We start from the raw sequence: 18,085 nt of genomic DNA on the forward strand, positions 1-18,085 counted from the left end.
CATGCTTAGAGTCAGACTGTGTCACCAAGGCAATTATTTTAGGATTGAACAGTCTACTGTATACCTGATTCCCACATTATACTAAGGAGAAGGGGAAAAAAAACAAGACACACAGAGAGATACTCAAACAAACAGTCTTTATTCCCCTCACAGGATCCAAAGCTAGAAAAATGAAATGCAAGGGAGAGCAAAAATGTAAAATACCATATTTTGCAATACCATAACACAATTCTAGCAATGCTGCCCTTGGTAACTGCCTAATTAAAGACTGAATGGAAAATCTAAGGTGAAATAAAGGGATGATAGGAAACCCCCCCCATGTTGTATTATCCCAAAAAGAAGAATCCAACACCAAAACCATGTCCAACACAACACCAAAACTAAGTTGGGAATCCAAGCAAGGGATGAAGGTCTAGGAACTGAAGGAAGGAGTTGAGGTTTCAGCAAGGAGGGGGAAAGTCTGGAAAATAAGCCAACTTCAGGGTAGGGGCAGGCACAGAACCAACTATAAAATTGTGGGGAATTTATGAGTCATTATAGGTTCGGGAGGATGACACGCAAGAGGGTCACATCTAGGTGGAGTGACTGAGTTATTGACACAATGAACCATCTCAGGCTGACCTGACAAAGACTAGGTGATGGTCTGACCAGAGGCTGATTCACACATCCTCCTTTATTAGTTAGCTCCCATTCTGTGAGGTTGGCCCCAGTGGGGTGTGTGTGTGTGTGTGGAGTTTTTGGCCCAAGCTATTTACTTAGGGTTCCTACAAGCAGGCCAGCTCTGCAAGGCAGCAGGCTCTGTTCCAGTGACAAAGTGTCTGGAATGAGGGAAGAAACAGGTGAAGAAACCAGGACACTAGTCTCTCCACATCCCTAAAAGGAGAAGTTCACTATCTGCAAACAAATCTACATAAATAGGAAATTTTATTTTTAAAAATGGGCTAAAATACCCCCCCCCCCCCTAACAAAAAGGCAATTATGAAGGTAGAATGCCAGCAGAGAGTTGGAGTGTATTGCACTGAGTAAAACATATATGACCATCTGCCAACTGGATGGAAGTCATGGGTGTGCTTGATGCAAGGAGCTGCTGGTACTTGTCCTCCAGAGGCTGAGAACAAAGAGGTCTTGAATCAATCAATGTCCTTTGTGGAGCATCCTACCTTGTGGGCTATTCCGTTGCAAATTCCTGGTAGTTCAGGGGCCACTGTTTTGATATCAGATGGATTATTTTACTGAGGTCCCTGACAGCTAAATCAGGGGATCATTTGGATGCACAAATATAGGGATTCCTTGGGGGTGGGGGTCAGTTTCAACACTCTCTTCTGTCAGCTTTGCAAGAAATACACTTTGTGGATAGGCACTGCCTGTGGATAGATGGGTGCAAGGCTGGACTCTACCCCTTGGTGGGCCCCACCTCTTGCCAGACCAGGACTTTTTTTGAGCAGGAATGCCGTTCTGTCTGGCTTGGCACTAGGGGTATGGCCTAATAGGCAAATTAGTTCCTGTTAAGCTTTTTCTACAAAAAAGCCCTGTGTGAAACAATGGTGGTGTCAGGGGGTGTGGCCTACTATGCAAATGAGTTCCTGCTGGGCTTTTTCTGCCAGAAAAGCACCCTGTGCTGGGCTGGTATTTGCCAAAAGATGGCAATACTGCTGAGAGAGGGACCTCCACGTCCCCAGCATGGTTGGGTCACTACTGCAGCCAAACTCAGAAGAACCGTCTGCATGGGCACAGTCTACTGGGAAATTATTTTGCCTAAGGCTCCTCAAAAGGACCAGGGACGCTTCTGCACAGCACCTGTTCCTTTTAAGGGGTCCTGCAGAAACAGAACCTTCCAGTGGATTGAGCCCATCCTGGTCCATTGCTATAGGGATTAGCTTGGTGTGGTTTGGGGTTTAAAACAAAGGGCATTATGGGTGCCAGGTGGCCAGGTGTGATGTCCCTGTACTATATGGAAATAGGCAGAGGTAAATAAATCACTAGGTATTTGCTGCAGATAAAACTGTTGTTAAAGGGACCAGCTTAGAAACTGGCAACCCCAGGAGCATGGTGTATGGATGATTAAAAGCGGGGGTTGTTTTGTAGAAAAATAGGAGGTGTAGCTCATTAGCATAACTCATTAGCATATACTGCCCTCCCACCAGCCAAAAGCAACCCATCGCAAGAAAGGAGAGCCCTGGGTGAGTGAGGCTCTAGCAGGCCTCACTCACCTGGGGCTCTTCTTGCACCTCCCCCCCCCCCCCGCCTCAGTCAAAAGGCCAGCAAACCACCCGCCACCCAAAATCACATAAGAAGTGCCTGATTACAAGGGTTCTTTATTTTTTTATGTATCTGTTTGGGATCATGACAATGCCATGGAAAATATGCTTTAGCTAATTTGGATCTATGTATCTATAAAATGTAAACATCTTTACAAAAGCTCTGTATTCCGTTTCCAACCCCGCCCCCCCTTCCCGGAATTCAACCGCATGCTCAGATAAATGTTGACGGCCTCCGTAAAAACCACAACATTGCCACGAGCATTGTACATTAATTTTAACATGGAACGCGACACTGCCTGCACATCAGGAATCAGGCCACTAGAGGGCACGAGTCCCCAGGTTGTGTGTTTCACTCACACGGGCCACTTTTCCAAGAAACTTTTCAAAGATTGCCTTGCAATTTTGCACAGTGCAACGCTCTAGCTCTTGGAGCCTCTGGCTCTCCCAAGAAGACTCCCTGCACCCTTCCTATCTCATTGGCTCCCCAGGCATGGTGAATGCCTGTTGAAGAAACGTCCCAGTCCCCAGCTTTGTTTGGAGAGGCTGATTGCAGAATGTGGTGAGAGGCATTTCTGGCACCTTTAGTCTTGTGGGAAGGTCTGCAGAGCATTTGCCAGCCCCCAGTTGGCTGACAATGGAAGGGCTTGCTGGAGATGCCTAGCTGGCTGCTGCTTTTCTGCTGGCTTGAAAGACATTCACTGATGAGCAGAACCCTCATTTGCCCTCTCGCTCCTTTTACCATGCTTGCTGCTTGGTAGGGTCTGAGAGGTGGGAACGGAGACAAACACCTGGGCTTCCAAGGATCCTGCCTGCAGGTGAGCAATTTCCACCTTGTTATTGCAAAGGGTTCAGGTGTGTGTGTGTGGGGGGAGAGAAGTGGAGGCAATGGCTGTCCAGGTGGAAAAGGCTTGAACTGGAACGAGGGACACCTCTTGCTCTGAAGAACTCTCATAACTTTCCAGCATGGCTTCAGGTGGTTCTCTTGGGAAGTCACAGTTTGAAGTGGAAGGAATACCCACTATCTGGACAGCAGTGTGAATGAAAAAAGAGATGGGGTTGGCTCAGAGAGAGGGCTAGCTTGAGTGAGCCAGCCAAAATCTTGGAATAAATGGAGATGGAGGAGTGTGCAGGCTAAGTGGCCGCTCCAACATCCCTGTCAGGGTTGCAGAAGATTCACCCACCTGTGGTTCAAAGGGTAACCCTCAGTGGCTTCTGAGAGGCACGTTTCCTACGTAGTTGAGTGCACTGGGCTGCCTGAAGTGGCAAAATGACATGGGACTGGCTCAAGACCTGAGGGCAGGCCATTCCTGCCTCTAAATGAGCATCCTGTGGCCAGAGGTTATAAATTGGAGAGATTTTGATCTCCATCAAGTCAGAAAGGATTTCTCCTACATGCCTTTATTTCATGTGGTGTGGTGTCCTGTTTTACCTTCTCCTTACGTAACCAGGCAACAATCTTAGTACAGGTAATTACCACTAACATAATATTTCAGATAAAACGATATCTCCTTATCTAATTGGAAGAATTTCTGAAATTAATTTTGGGATTGTGCCACGAGCCCTTTGTGGCACTTTGCAGTTGGGTCCTTTGATGTGTGTGCATGGAGAAACTGCTGCAAAAAGCAACCTTGATATGTTTATATGATTGCATCAAGATTTTTTCTCGCATGGTGTTTTAGCGAGGCTTCATAATACTAGTAGTAGGAGGAGAACAAAGTTTGAGTCCATTGGCACCTTTAAGGCCAACAAAGTTTTAGTCAAGGTATGAGCTTTCGTGTGCATGCACACTTCTTCATCTAGTATTAGTAGTAGTGGTAATAGCATTTGCATTTTAACATTTGCACGTTAACATTTAGCATTTGCATGTTAATACCCTCCTTTTCCCAAGGAGCTCAGGGTGACACACAAAGCCCTCCCCACCTCCTCTTTATTCTTACAAAACCCCTGTGAAACTGAGAGTGACTTGGCTGGACTGGTCACTCAAGGAGCTTCATGGCGAATGAGACATTCAAATTCAGGGCTCTCCAGGCTTTGTCCAGCACTCCAGCCTTAAGGTGAGCAACCCTAACATGATGGCAGCATGGCAGACCATTTCGCCTGTGCACAAGGTGGCTCTCTGGTGAAATGATCAAGGCCACCCACAAAGGTGCCAGCAGTTGTGCTGGGGCTTCGTTTATTCCCTTGTTGGCATACCAGCATCTTTGCAGGCAGACACTGTAGGTTGGGGGCATTTTGGTCAAAAAGGTTGTGTATCCTTTGCTTTCCATCATCTATGACCTGAGCCTTTTAACTGGAGATGCAGGGAATTGAACCTGCATGCAAAGCAGAGGCTCTAAGCATGACAACTCCTGCATAAATTGTTAGGAGGAAACAGACATATTTGAAAGGTGGAGAGGGCTCACTTGTCAAGCTGCCTTGAGGAGTCACTGAGAAATTCACTGCCACAGGAGCTGATGGCAGCTACAAGCATAGATGGCTTCAAGAGGGGATTGGATAAACATATGGAACAGAGGTCCATCAGTGGCTATTAGCCACAGTGTATTGTTGGAACTCTCTGTCTGGGGCAAGTGATGTTCTGTATTCTTGGTGCTTTGAGGGGGCAACAGTGGGAGGGCTTCTAGTGTCCTGGCCCCACTGGTGGACCTTGTGATAGCACATGGGGGTTTTTTGGCCACTGTGTGACAGAGTGTTGGACTGGATGGGCCATTGGCCTGATCCAACATGGCTTCTCTTATGTTCTTATGAGTCAGATTTTTTGGTTTGTCAAGGCCGGTATTGTCTTCTCTGCCTGGCAGCAGCTCTCCAGGGCTGAGGTCTTTAACTTCAGCTACTGTCTGATCTTCTTACCTGAAGCTGCCAGGGATTGAACCTAAGACCTTTGGCATACACAGCAGGTGTTCTGCCACTGAATCAAAGCCCCTCCCCAGCTCAGGACATATCTACACAAACTATTTAGAAGTTGGTCCCTCCCTAGCTTCAAATGCACAGGAGGCTGCCTTCTACAGCATCAGCCCCTTGGCCTTGCTGACCCAGTATCAACTTCTCGGGCAGGCAGCAGGTCTTCCTGCCTTTTTATCAGATGGAGGCTGGGACCTCCTGCATGCCGAGCACCTGATAATCCACTCAGCCATGCAACTCTCTTTAAAACAGTCTCTTTTGATCATCAATTTCTTGGCTTCTTTGATTCAGCCAGTGGCAGGATGCGTCTGCCTGAAGCTTTCTCAGCTGCTACGAGTTGGAGGAGATAACAGCTTATCAGAGAGGTCTGCCATGGGGGTATAACCCTCTCAATGACGGGGTTTAGGCTAAAGTAACTGGGGAGCGCAATGGCAAACTACCTGGTTAAAAGTCTGCCAAGAAAACGTTGTGATGCGATGTCACCCCATGGGTTGGTAAGACTCAGTGTTTGCACAGGGGGGCTGCCTTTACTTTTTTAAGAGTCCAGTAGCACCTTTAAGACCAACAAAGTTTTATTCAAGGTGTGATCACACACACAAAATAATTCTCTTTCAATCCATTGCCAGTGCACTTCCCAACAGGGTTTTGCCAGTTCAGACAGTAAAATCCAGTTGGAAAGTGCACTGAAAGTGGATTGAGAGTGCATTATTTTGTGTGTGTGATCATAGCCCCTCACACCCTTCTTCAGGGTTTAGGCTGCCCGTTCTCAGTCTCTGTCTGGCAGAAGAGGTAAAAGGGAGGTGGTATCAAAGGAGCTGCAATTCCTCTTTCCTGTGGTGAGGGGGCAACCTGTAGGAGTGGGAATTGACTGATCAGAGGTGGCCTAGGCTGGGCCACGGTGAGGCCCTTTTCATCACCTCAGTGTCACTCAGCCAGCGGATTGTCAGGCTGGAGTGTGAACTGAAGTTAAAAGGAATCTGGGATTAAAGGCCAGGCTGAGGTGGGAGGAGAGAGGCGGGAGGATCTTTCATCTCCGCTCTGGGTCACAAGGAGGAGGAGGAATCTGGCAGGCCTTGGCGAATGCTGCCACATAAGGGTCACCATTAATCTCTTCTCTGCCGCAGCCCATTTAGATGTGCTCTTAAAGCTTTCCCACACAGTGACACTTTCCTGTGGGAACAGTGTGGTCACTGCAGCTGCCAATGAAACATCATGGCTTCCAGATGACAGAATTTCCTGCTTTTTTCTTGTCCTGGTCCCTAGCTACTCTTACCGCCAGATAACTTCCCCCTAGTTCACATGTGGCTCTTTCACACACATTGTGTGGTTCTTGAAGCCCCCACCATCCTGTCGGCCAGCTTGGAGAAGGCATTTGTCTCTTTAAATCACTTCTCCAAGCCAAGCTAACCCGTGGCTTGGAGAATGCATTTAAAGATAAAGTTCCTTCCTTCCTTCCTTCCTTCCTTCCTTCCTTCCCTTGCGGCTCTCAAACATCTGATGATCATGTCTTGCAGTTTTCAGACATCTAACATTTATTCTGTGTGGCTCTTATATTAAGCAAATTTGACTGCCTCTGCCCTAGGTGCCGGATTAAACCCCATGAAGACCCGTAGGCAATCGAAGTCTTGGGGGGGGGGGGCTTCCAAATTATCTCGGAGTCTGAGTGCCTGCCTCACTGCCCATGGCCCCCGCTGCAACCTGCAGGCACCTTCTTAAAAGCCCCTTTTACTAAGCTGTGGGGGAGAGGCAGAGAGAGGCAAACTTGGTGACAACACCAGCAGCAGCTGCCCCAGGCAAGCTGGGCAAAGAGTGGCTCAGTTGCTGGCTGCGTGTGCAGGCTGGGAGGGCTGCAAGCAGGGGAAAAACCAGGGGGAGGAGCTGGCCTGGGGCCCCTAAAGGCTTGGGGGCCCGTAGGCCAGTGCCTACTTGGCCTAATTGTTAATACAGCCCTGCCTAGGTTGCCTCCTAGACATTAGGCTTCTGATGTTCTAAAAATCTAACAATGCAATCCTAAGCAGAGCTGTGCCTTCTAAGACCATTGAAGTCAGTGGGCCTAGAAGGGTATAACTATCAGAGCTGGATTAACAATTAGGCCAAGTAGGAACTGGCCTATGGGCCCCTATGCCTTTAGGGGCCAGCTTTTCCCCACAGTTTTCCCTCTGCTTGCAGCCCTCTCAGCCTGCAGGTGCAGCCAGCAACTGAGTTGCTCTTTGCCCAGTTTGCCTGGTGTGGCTGCTGCTGCCGTTGTTGCCAATTTTACCTCTCTCTGCCTCTCCCCTGCAGTTTACTAAAACGGGCTTTTAAGAAGGTGCCTGCAGGCTGCAGTGGGGACCATGGGCAAGGCGGTGGGTACTCACTCTGAGATAATTTGCAAGCTGCCACCCTCCCCCCCCCCCCCGATTTCAGTTGCCTAGGGGCCTCCACAGGGTTTAATCCGGCACTGATAACTCTACTTAGGATTGCATGGTAAAATCATGAAAGCTGATTTTTGTGAAATAAAAATAGAACAAGCCAGCAGCTGTAAAATCAGTGGAGTGGAGGTAAAGAGAAACCCATTGCCTTTGGGAGAGAAGTGGAGTTGGTGGGAAGTCACAGATGAAGCAGGCCAATATAGCTAGCCAGTTGCCTGGGTAAATAAAAAGATTCCGCTTGGCCCCTGAAATGAAGAAGATCAGGCACCAGGCAATCTGCTGGGGCTCCCGTTTGAAGATGGGAGGCAGCACAGGTAAAAGTCCCTCTAACATCTGGCATGTTTCAAGTTGTTGCTGGCAGAATGGGAGTATCATAAAAAGATCCCTGCTGAGTCACATCGAAATCTGTCACATTTTCATCCTGGCCTTCCTCCAAGCTGCTCAGGGCAGCATTTTGAGTCCAGGATCCTGTATCCAAGAAGCCGAATGCCAGCAAGATGTGAGGGCAACAGGTGTCCCCTGCTGTTTGTCCATTAATTCTTGGTTTCCTTCTCCTAACCCTTTTGTGAAATGTGGCTCCCTTCTTAATTAATTAGGTGTTGAGTGAAAAAGCACTTTTTGTCTGTCTAGGTGCTACTTTTAAAAATCTTATTTCTCCAAGGAGGTTAGGGTTGAGCAAAAATAGTTCCTTCTCTCTCCTTTTATCAACACAACAACCTTGTGAGGTAGGATAGGCCAAGAAATGGTGACTGACTCAGAGTCATTCAGTGAGCTTCACAGTTGAGGGTGGAACTCTACACTTGTGTAACTTTCCTACTCTCCCTCTCTCCCGTCCTTCATCACAGGTGCTGCAGGGACTGCAGTCCTCTTTCCCCTCATGCCTCTTCCCCCCCACACCAAAAATCACCACCCCAGGCTCCTATTACTCCAGCTGAGGAAAAAAATATAGGAACTTGAAAGTTTTCCTCAGTAGGGGGTTAGAGCAACTTGGCAATGGACATTTTTGGTGATAAATCAGTGGAAGGGCAAAGATTTTAAGAACTGCTTCCCCTCAGATATTTTAATAACAGCCTTCTCCCCCCCTCCCCGACTGTAATTTTAAAAAATCCTTAGGAGAAACAGCCAATGGGCCTAGGAGGGTATAACTCTGTTTAGGATTGCACTGCAAAATAATAAAACTTATTTTTGTAAAATAAAATTAAAAATGGACCAACCATACAAACCAGCTGTAAAATATTTGTAGTTACAGCCTGAGAGGCATTTGAACCTTAGTCTTCTCAGCTACAGTCTAACACTCAGGTCCACACTGACCTTCCTTTTGCAGTGCTGAGCCCAGAACCCATCATGTTCAAATCCTGCTATAAATCGTTGTGTGCTACAACAGGAAGAACCATTTCCCTCTCTCCTAGTCATGTGCAGTTGTGTCTGTCATAGTTTACCTCTGGCCTGAGTCAAGCAGTGGATCTTTCCTGACTCCAGCACAGTCTAAACACAGACTGTAAGCTCTGTGAGGCCTGCCCCTTATTTTCCACCACTGCCTCTCTCTGCAAGGCCTCATGAACCCTAACAACACTCTGTAAATCACAGCAGTAAATCTGGCCTTATGAAACAGATCCACCTCCCCTAGGGATGGGAGGAGCTGGCCTATTTGGGCTGCTACCAGATTTGTCCAGCTGGTTTGATGCTGGGTTTGGCAGGTCTTGGATTTCTCACTCTCTGAACACTGGACATGTTGCTCTGTGCAGGATTGAGAGGATGTCACTTGTAGGGTTGCCATCCTCCAGATAGTGGCTGGAGACCGCCTGCTATTGCAACTGATCTCCGGATGGCAGAGAGCCATTCACCTGGAGAAAATGGCCATTTTGGAAGATGGACTCTATGGCATTATTCCCCATTGAATTCTCTCCCTTCCCCAAACCCTACCTCCTCAGGCTCTGCCCCCCAAATCTCCAGATATTTCCCAACACAGAGCTGGCAACCCTAAATGTCAGGGATATGAGTCATCAACCCTTCCTGACCTGGAATGTTAAGGGTAGTGGGGTTCCATATGGTGGGGTTACTCTCACCCCAAACTGGAGGCCCAGAGCACCATAACAGAGCATGCCCTTTGCTTGCAGAAATTGTCCTGGTGTCTCCCATTAAGAGAATCAGGATGCGGTGCTTGCAAAGTAACCATGGCTGGATCAATGTTTGGTATATGTAAAGTGCAGACTGCTCACTTAGCGTTCCCTTTTTGTTGAGGATTACCACTGGAGGACCCTGGATTTTACCTGATTTTGATTTGGGATGGTTTTTCGCAAAGACTCTGGACTTTTGAGTTACAGGAGAGATGAACAAAATGCAATGGAATATTTTCTATTCAAAAAAGCAGGTTGCAGAATTCCGAAGCATCCCTTGATGCTACTGCCTCCTTGTGTTAAAGGTACAGCAGCAGACCCACAACACAATTTCCCACCAGCTGTTTCTGTTTGTCACCCACAGGCAACAGGATGGATAACAAAGCCATGTACATGCACACTTTTGGGGAGAGGGAGAATGGATCCATCTTTGAAGAGCCATTTGATGGAAAGAACCTTTCGAAGCTGAACCTCTGGGAGGATGGTAAGTGTTTGAGACGACACTGAGAGCCCAGAAGGCCGTCTTCATTCTGGGGTCCTAGTGTCAAAACGATGTGTTATTTATTAAAGACAATGAAGCCATCTTCTCTCCTTGAAAGGGTTGAAGGTGGGTTACGATGATATTTTAAAAATATACTTCACAGTAAGCCAGCTAACAAGCCAGCTGTCCTTCCTTGGAGATTTTTAAACAGAGGCTAGATGGCCATCTGACAGCAATGAAGATCCTGTGAATTTAGGGGGAGGTGTTTGTGAGTTTCCTGCATTGTGCAGGGGGTTGGACTAGATGATCCTGGAGGTCCCTTCCAACTCTATGATTCTAATAAAAGTTTGGAAATACAACGGTGAAAACGGATTAAAACAACTAGAGAAAAATCAATACACAAGCTACTATTGTGAGAAAATGACCTCTCTGTCACACACATACGGTTGCCAGGGCGCCTGGAGAAGTGAGCTTGCATCCGCCTGGCCAGTGAATGCGAGTAAAGCTATCCAGGGGACTACATAAGACTCCCGTGTACCCATTACCAAGTATACAAGTGCTTGAGACGGGCACAGAGTGTCTGCAGCTGCACACAAACACTTCCCCGCTACCGCGTGGAATCCGCCATGGCGAGGAGGAGGCTACGCCGCAACGGAGCTGTCCAGGCGAACGGTGTTGAAGCGCTAAGCATGGAAACCACTGTGTTTCGCTTACACCACATGTAGCCATCTTCCTGCCTGGTTGGGTTTCATTCCTTCCAAGTGGGAACCTCACGTACACACCTTGAGTCATTCCTAGCCCGCAAGCAACCTATCTAGTTTATGAATGAATTAATGGTTCCACTATTAATCCTGATTGCCAAGTAATATCCTGAACAACAGGCTTCGCCCAGGAGATGATGAGAAAGAGGAAGGATCTCTCCTGAGACATCCAAGCCCTTTTGTCTACACCGGGATACCTAGGCCCATATCTGATTCTCTATTGTCACACTCCCAGTTAATCCCATCTCATCCCAACCACCCAACTATCTACATACTGATATCATTGGAGCCGCCCCAGGCCCTGTCGCAACTTGGAAGTTTCCAGGATGCCCAGGATGAAGGGGATGTTCATTGGTTGAAGCATGCACCCAATCAGGTGTCGCCATGGACTCGCCATTGGTCCAGCCGATGTCCAGCCCTCTTGGTCATCAGCGGACCCTCCCATTAACCCTCCTCGTTACCTCCCATCCCCTCAGGACTAAGGTAACCCTATATAACCTGTGGACTAGCTACCCACAGGTGTGCTCTCTATGCAGCAACCCCCTTACCCCGCTGTATAGATCCATCCCCGAATCCTGATCAGTTTCGGGTCCATCCCCCATTCCCTCATTTGTCGCCATCGAAGCCTTCCTTGGAGTCTGCGAGAGGTAGTATTACCCTGTATGTCCATCCTTTTATGTTCCCCTATCGATCTCTCTATTTTTCCTAGACCTGTATGAATGTGTGAATGTTTTGTATTTTACCTTGTGTGAAAGAACTATTATATCAAATAAATTACAATTGGTTTTATTAAATTAGAGTCCTTTATTGAGCATTGACCATCTGAACGGTTGAGCCTCGTATACACAGATAACAAAGATTCCTTTTGGGGGCTAGCTGTCTCTCAGTCTAATTCCCCAAGTTATTTTGAGAGCAGTTTCCCTAACACTATAGCAATTACCTAAAAACTGCACAGAAGTGATGTACCTCTGATTATTAGGTGTGGGGGATAAACAGAAGAATGCTGTAGTTCTGCTTGAGATTCAAGATAGATATGTTCTTAACCTTTCCCCATGAGGATCTGTGATCAACACCAATGTGGCTGCTGTAAATCATTCTGGTTATGCCTTCACAAAATATACCATGTCATCTTTTCTCTTGCATGCAAACAAATCACAGAGGCATGTGGATCTCCTAAGACCCACCTTGTATTGGGTAAGATCTCCACAGAGCTGGCCTGTTCCGCACACGATGAAAGGCAGTTGGATCCAGACTAATGTTTCCATGGCTGTAAGGGCTTCTACTTGTGAAGTGTGATTTTCCTACCTTTGCCTTCTCCCCCGATGCTCTAAAGGTGCTATGTTCCCCAGGAACAATGTTTTGGGAGGCATTTTTGCACTTGAGAGTTCTGTGACTGTGAGCTCTCCTTTTTCAAAAACAATAAAAATGCCTGATAAGTAGTCCCACTTGCTTGCCTTGAAGATTAGGGCAAGTAGACAAGAGGGTGATTAACCCTTTTCTCTCATGCATCTTCTGCTATTTAAAAACCCCTCTCACCCCTTCTGTAGAGCAACATCAAAGGCAAAGTCAAAATATGTGGAAGAGCCCTGAGTGCAAGAATCATACTGGCTGATGGAAGCAGCTGTCATTGATGGTCATTTCTAACTTTGTCCCTTCCAGCTCAACTTAATTGCACAGATGCTAGGCTTGCCAATCCCAGGTCCAAGTGGGAGTTCTTCCGCTTTCCCAGGCTCCTTCCCACCCCCAGTCACCTGGCCGGCGGGGGGGGGGGGGGAGCCCCGCCCCCAAAGCCACCATGTGACTTTCCACCTCCGGAGGGAGGCTTCAGTCCCCAATTGGAAAGGCTTCCTCTTGGGATGGTGTGTCTGTGTTACTTTGAAGAAGCTGACTGCAACTCTGAGTAGAGATGCCAATCCCACCCTTCAGAGTCGCCAGAAACGGGGAGGGGGGGAGGGAGAGGGAAGGAAATGTCTGCTGGGCACTTCATTATTCCCTATGTGAAGATTGATTCTCATAGGGTATAATGGGGAATTGAACTGGAGGTGTCGGGGGCTCTGGGGGGGCTGTTTTTTGAGGTAGAGGCACCAAATTTTCAGTATAGCATCTAGTGCCTCTCCCCAAAGTACCCCCCCAAGTTTCAAAACTATTGGACCAGGAGGTCCAATTCTATGAGCCTCAAAAGAAGTTGCCCCTATCCTTCATTATTTCCTATGGAAAGAAGGCATTTAAAAAGATGTGCTGTCCTTTTAAATGTGATGGCCAGAACTCCCTTGGAGTTCAATTATGCTTGTCACACCCTTGCTCCTGACTCTGCCCCAATGTCTCCTGGCTACACCCCCAAAGTCCCCAGATATTTCTTGAATTGGACTTGGCAACCCTACCAGATGTCCTTAGCCCCAATGAATCTAGGCTTTTCCAAGAATATTTGGTTTGGCATAATGCTCCCCCATCCACCACCACCAAAATTTTCATAGACAGTGGCAGAGCGGAAAACCAAGCAGTCTGTGCAATCCTCTGGGTATCGTATAGTTGCACAGTTGCCAAGAGAAAGTATTCACAATGCCTACAAAGCAGGAGACACGTGCAGGGAGTTTGGGTCTCGATTGCCCAAACTTCTGTTTTCTGTGGGAGGGGAAGGCAGGGCTGGGAGTTCTCACCAACACTTTATTAATCTGTCAAGAGGCCTGTGTGGCCCAAAGGGTGTAAGAAACAGCCCTTCATTTCCTCTCGAAATGATGCCACCAAACAGGAAGGGCATGTTAGGCTGTAGGCCATGAAGGTTGGTGGGAGAGTTTTGGTTTTGTTTCAAGGGGGGGGGCACGCATTGCCAACAATCTGTATGTGTACTGACTGAGCAGTATGACACAAGTCTCCAGCAGACAAGTCTCCAGATTTGCAGATGACAAATGATTAGGAACGGTAAAGCTTCCTGTTCAAAATGACTGTGCTCAGACTGGAAGAATTAGTAATAAAAAGGCACGTGAGATTCAAAAGAAGTAACTGCAAAGTGATGTACTTAAGGACAACCCCACCCCAGCACCAGAGATACACTGGCTTGTGATGCTCTGAAAGATTTATTTATTTATTTATTTATTAGCATGACTTTTACCCTGCCTCTCTGCCCTCATAGGGCCACCAAGGTGGCCTTAGACCTTGGAGAGGCACTGCCAATCTGAGAAGACAATACTGACTTTGATGGACCAAGGGTCTGATTCAGTATAGGCAGCTTCATGTGTTCAGGTGAGCCGGTTTGGTATAGTGGTTAAGTGTGCGGACTCTTATCTGGGAGAACCGGGGTTTGATTCCCCACTCCTTCACCTGCAGCTGCTGGAATGGCCTTCGGTTAGCCATAATTCTTGCAAGAGTTGTCCTTGAAAGGGTGGAGGGTGTCCAATGTTGTCGTCTTCTTCATGTCACTTGAAGGAAAGCTGCCAGCAGAATTTACCCCAGCTGATTTTCACAAACCACGTATATTTCTTCTGGGGTCTCCTGAAATCAGCAAGACAGAAGAAAACACTTTTAAAAACAACAGTGACAAAAACTAAATATCGCTTTCAGTGATAATTAGATTTAAAAGGCTAATGAATTAAAACATACAAATTAAAATTTCATCTTATAAGCCATTAAAACCAAAACACAACTACATCTTTAAAAGAAATTAAAACTAGAGCTTAACCCCCAGTACAAAAGATAAAAAACAACAGTTAATATTGAAGAGGAAGGAGAAATAACTGAGGGAATGCCAAGCAAAGATACAAACAAAAAGGGCAGGCAAATCTACCTGAGGTGAAAGTTCCAGAGAGATGCTAAAAAGTGAACTTGTTCACAGGCTGTGTTCCAGTTGCTGGGCAGGGGGTGGGGGTGGGAAGACATCAGTTTTCAGAAGGATTGGTTCCATCTGGGGCTTCTTGGTCCCATGAGAAACTGAAGCAATATAGACACTAGCTGGGATTCAGCAGGGCTCTTCTGTTGTCTTAATTTGAATTCATGGTGGGTAGCTCACTGATAACTTTGAACCAGTCTGCTGTGGCACTGAATATCAGTCAGTTGACTTAGTTCAGACATCATTGGAAATCATAGTTTAATACAAAATAACTGTCATGAATAGGATCATGCCTTGACCTAGATGGCCCAGACTGGCCCAGGCTCATCAGATCTTGGACGGCAACCAGGATCAGCCCTGGTTTGTACTTGGATGGGAGACCACCAAGGAATACCAGGGTTGCTATGCACAGGCAGGCAGTCACAACCCCCCTCTGAACATTTCTTGCCTTGAAAACCCTATGAGGTTGCCATAAGTCAGCTGCGACTTGACGGCACTTTCCACCACCAATGTGATCACCCTTCACTAATTATGGTTGGTCGGAATACTTGGATCTGAATCCATGGTTTGAATTATTTCTAGTAACCACAGTTAGTCTTAACCATGGTTTTGTGTAATGGATGAATGCAGTCAGCAAACCAGCTTGGTCTCTACAGGGAAGGCAGGAGAAAGAGTGAAAATTATTAAACCAGAGTTTATCAAGACAAACTAGGATCTGAGTGCTTGTCTGCAAGTTGTCAGAGCAGTCATAAACCCATAAACAATAACTAGTATGTAGTTTTAAAAATAGTTCTTGCTGTTTGGTGTTTGTCTGGGTCCGTATATATAGCGATGTTCCATAGGCTATTCTGGTTAATATTGACTCTCAAAATCCCAGTAGTTTGGCTCACATTCTGCTTGCCAGGTGTTTTTGGCAGGCTTCCTGGCTGTTTGTGAGCATCTCTAACCTGTTCAGTGGGTTACCTTTGCAACATATTCAAACAGAGCAGTACAGTACGATTGACAGCATTTTACGCATGTGCATTTTTACGATGTCCAAGGGGAGTTGTATTCTTCCTCCCACAGCCCTGTTGTTGCTGAATGCTACGGTGCAGCCAACTGTTTAAACAAAGAGTTGTCAGAGCAGTCATAAACCCATCATCAATAACCAGTATGTGGTTTTAAAAATAGTTCTTGCTGTTTGGTGCTTGTCTGGGTCCATATATATAGTGATGCTAACGGCTGCCAATCTGGTTGGATTGAGAACATTTCATGCATGAATATTTTCTGAAAGTCCGAGGGGGGTTGTAGTTTTCACACACAAACATGGACCACATGTCTTTTGAAAGGTTTTTTTTTTTAAAAAAATACAAAATTAAAAAAAAAAAAAACATTGATTGCTCAGTGAAAACCAGCCATACAAGAAAGAGGGCCAACAACTGGGCATAGAGGTCGAGGCCTTCCCCAACGTTGCCTCCTGGCTCTCGGATTCAGAGACTGACTACCTCTGAATGTAGATGTTGCCTCTAGTACCAGGGCAAGTATCCTCCATGAATCCAGAGTCTCTATGGATCTAATTCCCTTTTTAAAGCTGTCTGTGCCTGTGGCTATTACTACATCCTCTGGTAGTGAATTCCACATTTTAATCACTTACGGTGTGAAGAAGTATTTCCTTTTGTCTGTCCTGAATCTGCTGCCCACTGTGGCTGACAAAAGTGGAATGTTCACCTGCTGTTCTGCACAGAGTTCTCTGGATCGTTAATTATAATGTGTGTATAAAGTGCCATGAAGTTGCAGCTGACTTACGGCTACCCTGCTGGGTTTTCAAGGCAAGAGACAAACAGAAGTGGTTTGGCATTGCCTGCCCTCTGTGTAGCAACCCTGGACTCCTTTGGTGGTCTCCCATCCAAGTACTAACCAGGGATGAGCCTGCTTGGCTTCTGAGAGGTGACAAGATTGGGCTTGCCTGGACCATCCAGACAAGGGCCTAATTAAAATAAAATAGGCATAAACAAATAGATGGATTTGTGTTATGCCCAGGGTTTTTTTTTTTTTTGCAGAAACAGCCCAGCAGAAACTCATTTGCATATCAGGCTACACCCCTTGACATCACCATTGTTTCACACAAAAGCCCATTGTTTTTACAAAAAAGCCCAGTAGGAACTCATTTGCCTATTAGGCCACACCCTCAATGCCAAGCCAGCTGGAACTGCATTCTTGTGTGTTCTGACTCAAAAAAGCCCTGGTTATGCTTGAACTGAGCAAACATTATAAGTTATTAGGGAAAGGATTGAGAATAAAAAATATCACAATGCTTTCCTATAAATCAGTAGTGTGTCTCTCCATCTTGACAAGGATGTCTGACAGCAGTGATGAAAAATGGCAACAAACTATGCCATCCTACGCAGTGCTATACCCTTCTAAGTCTGATGAAATCAGTGGGCTATAACTCTGTAGATGGGCCTATAAAATAGTCAAGGGGCTGGAACATCTTCCCTATGGGAAAAGGCTGAAGTAGAAGAATGGAAAACTTAAAATCAGATGGCTTGTAAAATGGTATTGTGTCATGTGGCTTTCAAATAAGAGTTTGTCTCCAATTATAGCTGGGGTTAGCACTGTCATTTTATTACGGCTTAGTGGCTATTTGATTTGTTGTGCTGTTTTAATAGAAGACAAACTGCTTCAAACTTGGGAAGCACATCTGCAGGTTGAACTACCAAACTCCCTCCCTGTAGAATCGCTGGGAATAGGTTTGTCACCTTATCACCAAAATAATTCTCTGGTTTTTATAGGGTGGGGGGTGGGGAGGAGTTAGCATCTTAATCTGTTCTTCCCCACCATCTTTCTGCAGCTTCTAAATCTTTATGCTGCTTTTTCCCAGCCATGGCTTGCCTCCAAATCCTCTCATCAGGTTGCCGTTATCACCCATTCTATACCCTTCCTCTTTTGTTGCAAATGTAATTCCATGTCCCACATGGAAAAATATCTCCCCCCCCCCCCCACCAGCAGTCTCAGTTCTGAATTTAGAAACACTGTCATGCTCATAGTGAAGCATGGGAAGGTCAGCTTTCTCTTTAGCTCTACCTGCAAGCCATCTGTGCACTCCTAAACTCCCTCATTGCAAGCTCCCCAAAATGATGGCAGTTGAGCCAGCAGCAGCAGTAGTAAAATGTCTCCATCCTTTCTTCTTGTTCCCAGAATGCTTTTACAGTGGTATTCAAGGAACAAGGACCCCTGGGAAAAGTAGTTCTCCTAGACATCTGAGGCTATATTGATTCAGCTTCCTGGAGAATGATATTCACCAGGCTGCCTGGTCCCTGGGATTCTGAGATGGAGGGGAAAAGGGATGGAAAG

At 46.5% G+C, this 18,085-nt stretch overlaps 1 protein-coding gene across 2 annotated transcripts in view; it reads left to right on the plus strand.

The window, feature by feature from the left end:
• The first annotated feature begins 2,688 nt into the window (after positions 1 to 2,688).
• SCARA5 (scavenger receptor class A member 5) overlaps positions 2,689 to 18,085 on the plus strand; it is a 130,674-nt gene continuing 115,277 nt past the window's right edge. Inside the window, exons 1-2 of one of the 2 annotated variants that reach the window (XM_060250560.1) lie at positions 2,689 to 3,076; positions 10,052 to 10,171. In XM_060250560.1, coding sequence (XP_060106543.1) covers positions 10,060 to 10,171 — 112 coding nt within the window. In that variant the 5' untranslated portion in view covers positions 2,689 to 3,076; positions 10,052 to 10,059. The remainder of the gene's footprint in view (positions 3,077 to 10,051; positions 10,172 to 18,085) is intronic. The other variant, XM_060250568.1, reaches the window with a different exon arrangement.

Source organism: Heteronotia binoei, chromosome 1 (genome assembly GCF_032191835.1).
Source record: "Heteronotia binoei isolate CCM8104 ecotype False Entrance Well chromosome 1, APGP_CSIRO_Hbin_v1, whole genome shotgun sequence".
NCBI lineage: Eukaryota > Metazoa > Chordata > Lepidosauria > Squamata > Gekkonidae > Heteronotia > Heteronotia binoei.